This window comes from Talpa europaea (assembly GCF_964194135.1).
Source record: "Talpa europaea genome assembly, chromosome: 15".
In the NCBI taxonomy this organism is placed as follows: Eukaryota; Metazoa; Chordata; class Mammalia; order Eulipotyphla; family Talpidae; genus Talpa; species Talpa europaea.
In genome coordinates, this window is record NC_140083.1 from 48563440 (window position 1) to 48568725 (window position 5286).

At 46.2% G+C, this 5286-nt stretch overlaps 1 protein-coding gene across 2 annotated transcripts; it reads right to left on the bottom strand.

The window, feature by feature from the left end:
* Window positions 1-944: 944 nt before the first annotated feature.
* TMEM106C (transmembrane protein 106C) lies at window positions 945-4867 on the bottom strand (the record flags this gene model as incomplete). Of its 2 annotated transcripts, none has more annotated exons than XM_084256278.1 (7): window positions 945-1041; window positions 1852-1905; window positions 2368-2417; window positions 2934-3017; window positions 3102-3261; window positions 3731-3794; window positions 4681-4867. In XM_084256278.1, 7 exons carry the CDS (start codon window positions 4865-4867, stop codon window positions 945-947), a joined length of 696 nt encoding a protein of 231 aa, XP_084112404.1. The 2 variants fall into 2 exon arrangements, with proteins under 2 accessions (XP_084112404.1, XP_084112403.1); XM_084256277.1 differs by having other exon boundaries at window positions 2877-3017.
* Between the last annotated feature and the right edge of the window lie 419 nt (window positions 4868-5286).

The window sequence follows — 5286 nt, forward strand, 5'->3', positions numbered from 1 at the left end:
GGGGGCAGTCACTCCTCTCAGACAAACACTGCCTCCCCCTCACAGGCATCTCCGCCCCACCTCTCCCAACCTCCAGGGGGCATTAGTACTCCGTTCTGGAAGAGCAATAGGGCAGCCAGCTGCCAGGAGAGGCGATGGGGAACTGTGAGGCTGCCTTGGCAGGAGGCTGTTTCCTGGGAGGGGAGCTCACCGGGCAGTACCACCCGGGCTCCGTTACACCCTGTCCTAGCCTGTGTCGACCCATTTAGCACGTGACTAATCCACAGTCCCCAGAGGTGCCTAAGACATCTAGCCAGTCAATGGAGACAGAGATAAATCAAAAGCAGGGTTTATTTTTCTACCAAATCCCCAATCCATGTTTCAGCCAATGGATAAAGGGTTAATCAAGCCCCACAGAGACTCCTGTTGGTAAAAGCAGTTGTTAATTTTCTACAGGAGAAAAAAAGTATTTTTTTTTAATTCCAAGGTGTTTGGGTGTGGGAGCATGTTAAAAAATACATATATTTGTGCTTTCTTCTTTGTGTATTCAAATGTTCCCTCCCTGATGCTGCTTCTGTGGAGATGAGGCCCCAATAACAGTTCTGTTGCCACCTTAACGTCTAATCTCCAAGTCACCCTATGTCAGATAACCTGAACCATGGAATGGTTTTCATTTAGAATACCCCAAGAAAACAGCTAAATTAAGTTCTTCAAACCTTCTCTGAATGCCTATTTACTGGAAATACACCAAGCACAGGGCAGTGATTCCGCTGGTTCTGAGGAACACAAACGGTGAAGCAGAGATGAACTCTCCTCTCAAGTTGACAGGAGGATGTTCGTTGGGGACTAAGAGAACCAATTTCTCCTCTACTTGTACCACCTGCGGCAGGTAGGAAACTCAGGTCCTAGGAGTGGGTGCTGGGTCTCTCCTGACAGGCGCTGCTGTGGGAGAACCAAGAGAGTTTCTAAATAGTTGTGGAATTTGCGCCACAATCCACATATTGATATGTTTCCAAGGAGCTCTGGGTCACACGGCCAATGTATGAAATCTTCACTGAAGTTCTAGGGAAAAGAAACCAAGAAGAATTAACTCTGGTTTTGATGAAATAAGCAAGAACAATACCCAAATGATTTCTTGCTCAGGCAACAATATCCACACATCTCAGATGAGCCCTTCATGGTTACATAACCAGGAGGCCAGAGGTTCTTCCCATATCCACAGAGATACTGAGACGTGAGGTGACCTTGTAAGTCAGTGGTTCTCAACTAAGGAGGACTTGACTCCTCTGGAGACACTTTAGGTTGTTACAATGAGGGGATGAAGAGGTGAAGAGTGTTGCGGGCATCTAGTGGACAAGGATGCTGCTAAACATTCCAGTGCACAGGGCAAACCCCACAACAGAGCACTATCTGGCCCAAATGTCAATAGTACCGAGGCTGAGAAATCTCTAGACTGTCAGAGTTCAAATGTCTGCAGCAGGTCCTCATCACCTGCAACTGTAAGAGTCACGATTCCAGGAGGCGCCCTAAAGACCCACAGCATGTGGTGATTTGTGTGGCTTGAGTTAATTCTGGCCAAATGCACAGCATTGACACCTCAAGAAGGTTTTTTCTGTTCTCTATTGATCTTATTAGGATTTTAAAGGGACTATAATGCATTTAAACTAGATTTCATTTCATGGATAAGACTGAATCTGGTGACCTGTAAATTGTGCAAATACATGTAAAGGACAGCAAATCTCTACCACATCTGAGACTAGAAGCTCTCAGGTGTCCCCTCTTTGGCTAGGGGTCCCTGCCAAAGGATGCCCGAGCAAAGGCAGCGAGCCTACATGGCTGACAGCTGTGGGAGCAGGGAGAGGAGCAACATACCGCATGAAGATCACTATGTTGTGCACCAGGATGTCGGGTAACGTGCAGAAGAAGCTACCAAACAGCAAATACAGAAACAGTCAGTTTGATTTGAGAAAAAGGAGAATTAGTAGCAGAGCACTGCATTACACCTCAAAACTACAAAGCAGTCAGCCCTGCTGGGGTGACCCCTGCCCCCCCCATCACCCTTGTGACCAGAATGCTGTGTAGGTTAACAAGTTCTGCTCCCTGACAAGTGTCCTTCCATCCTCCCACATCATACTTGTCATCTTTTCAAACCGTCATACAAAGCTGGAGTCTCATAATGTTCCTAGTGGTTTAGGGTCTGATGCCCCAGCAGTCAGCTTCAGAGTATCAAATGACATGTTCCACCAATAAAGGTCCAAACAAGCAAAGCTAAAGGACCCACAGGCCAAAGGCAGGGACGTACAGCAAGAAAAGCCCCCACTGGGTGAGTACAATTTGGAATCCCTTTTACCCAATCCCTTTTACACACATAGCGAACACTGTACTTACTACACATAGGAATACAGTCCTCCCATCTCAGCCTTTGTGGTAAAATTCACCTGCAAATAAGATGACAGAGTCAGTCTGTGGCCAAGCAGGCTGTACAAGGCAGTACTTTATTAGCAATCCAGAGACCAGGGAGACTTCTGCCATCCCATACAACATATTTCCCCAAGCCTGCTCCTGATATACTCTAGACATCTAACAAATGCTTCCAACCTCTTGCTGTTAGAAGGCCAACATGTTGGCCTCACACTGTCATACCACCTCTTCTCCTCTTCTTGATATGCAGCAAATCTTTCTCTTATGAAATTTTCTGTTCCCCTAATACTTAAATGTTAGCTGACATCCCCCTAATTTTTCAAAATTACAAATGCTGTCAGGTGTTCCTCATCAAACGCTTCTTATAAGTGGAAATGAAGAAAGGAAAAAGAAAGTAATGAGGCTGCAGCATTCGCAGAGCCCCTAACTCTTGGGTCTGTGGGACAAGTATCCTAAAAAAAAAAAAAAAAGCATACCAGTTGTTCGCTCCGAGGTGGAATGAGGGAGATGTTAGTTGTCACATATGTGCCAACCACTGTGTTCATGAACTGAATCTGGCTGGACAGGCTGGTCACTGCCACAGAGTAGAAGTTGGAGTTCCTGATTTTCAGGGTGGCCTGCATCAGAGCAGGTGAGGAAACAAGAATAAGTGGCCTAGGCCTGCAGATGCACACCCCTGGACTTGAGGTCCCCAGTCTTACCGTGATGGCCAGGATGACAAGGGAGTCCTGCTTGTTAAACGTGACTTTCTCCACTTTGATGCCGCCATTATCCACAAGCACTGAGTGTGGAAACATGAAGAAAACCACCAAACCAGAAGCCAGGAGACAGAGCAGGATGGAGAGGAGGACATACTGTTTACTGCAAATGACACAGCACATGACCAATCCAGGCAGTCAGATATCAAGATCCAAAAGTCCAGATTAAATGCAAAACTGGGCAAAGGCCAGAGGGCAAGGAAAGTATTAAGAGCCAGGAACCACAAGCCAGACAAGAATGAGTGCAGTGAGAGAAGCCTTTTTAGACCCATTTGAATCCAGCTAACAATCTGGGAAGAAGCTGAAGAGATGTGCTGTGCGGAGAGAAACATTTCCTCGCCTTCCAGAAAACCACTCTTCTCCATTCCTCCCAATTTAATTCCTTCACTTGCACCTCAGAATGTTTCTAGTTCCAAGTTTCCTCCCCCAGATTGTGACAGGGCAGAGATGTCTTGCTTGAGCAAAGACATCTGTAAGAACTGATAGTTTTCAAAAAACTAAGTGGCATTCACACATATAAAAGGGCTGAGGCACTGAAGGAGGTGTTAACAAAAGAGAGGCAGGTAACTCACGTTCTCCGAGGTCGCAATCTCTGATCACTGTGTGGGATCAAAGCCACCAACTCATTTACTTGCTCTAGAAAAGAACCAAACAATTACTGTAGTAGGCTGAATCTCGGGTTGGGAGCACTTTTCCTTTATACCCCATAACAGGTCACCACAACATATTTTGTCTGGAATTAGACATTTTCAAGACACTAGTTTCACATTTTGAGTGTAATAAATAAGAAACAAAATGAATCTACAAAGTGTGTCACAAATCATAAAGCATTTATTAGAGCTGCCAGAGCAATGATATGGAAGTTGAGAAATCTAGCCTCTTGCTCTTGCTTTACTGCATGGCCTTGGGGAGTCATGACCTCTCAAGGCTACTTTCTCCTATCTGTATTATGAAACCTTTGGAATAGATTTCTAAACCTCTGGAACTGGTTTCTAAACTTCTGAGCGGCTCTAAATTTCTGTGATTCTCCATCTAAATTTAAAGACTTTCTGTGTGTTAACAGATGACCCTACAACTAATCAAGCATTTGTTTTTCTCTCCCCTCTTGATATATTTTTCAGACCTTAGGGTGTTAATAATTCACTATCTGCTTCCTGGAAAAGAAGATTCCAAGACAGTTTCACCACAAAGCCATGCCAGGTCTAATGAGTGAGAGCAATAAAGAATAGGGCATGTCAACAAATCCCACCCACCATGCTGAGCAAACCGGATGTCCCAAACCAAGGAAAACAAAGAACAAAAGTGTAGAAATGAAGAAAAGGAAGGTTTTAAATATAAGGAGACCAAGATATGTTGTGGAACCTGCCCAAGTTTATCAAGTCATTGAGCTGGTCCTGTTGACGACACTATGACTATGGCATCAGCGCCTAGAACAAAAGCTCTGTCTGAGAGACACGCCTGTGGGTGCCTAGGGATTCTCTGTAGGGAAGTCAGCCCTCCCCTAATGACCCAAAATCCTTACCTGTTGGAATGTAGCCTGTCCCCTGGCATGTGAGACAGGTGATGCTATCTCGACCCGTAAACTCCACATATGGGAACTGGGCAATGGCTTCTTCCTGCTCTCGCTCAGCCAGCAAATTCTCCCTGTTATCTTCTTTCTTTCGAATGCAGAAAGGGGGATGAGCAGAAGCAGAGTGATGGGACCCCATGGCCGGGATGTGCCTCTTGTGTCATGTCCTAGATGCAGAGGCAAGTGAGGGCATGTTGGTGGTGACACTGCGCCAGGAGAAAAAGTAAAAACAGAAAAATGACAAAACTGCCACCTTGAATGGATCCCAAATTCCTGCGCAATTTCTGCCAGGAGCCCATCTGGTGCAGCTCCTTACCCTCCACATACAGCTGAAGGCACAGGGCTGCCCGGGCCGCCTACCTAGTTCCTCGCCCCCCTGGGACTAGGGGCAGCCCAATCCCCACCTGCTCTGGCCTCGCCCCTTCCCATGCACTATTTGCAAACTTTGTAATTTCGAGAAAACCTTCCTGGATAAACAATAGGCACCAAATCAATAACAGGCCTGAAAGATCCCCCCCCCCCTCGCCGCCCCCAGTCCCGAGAGGAGGGGCAGGCTTA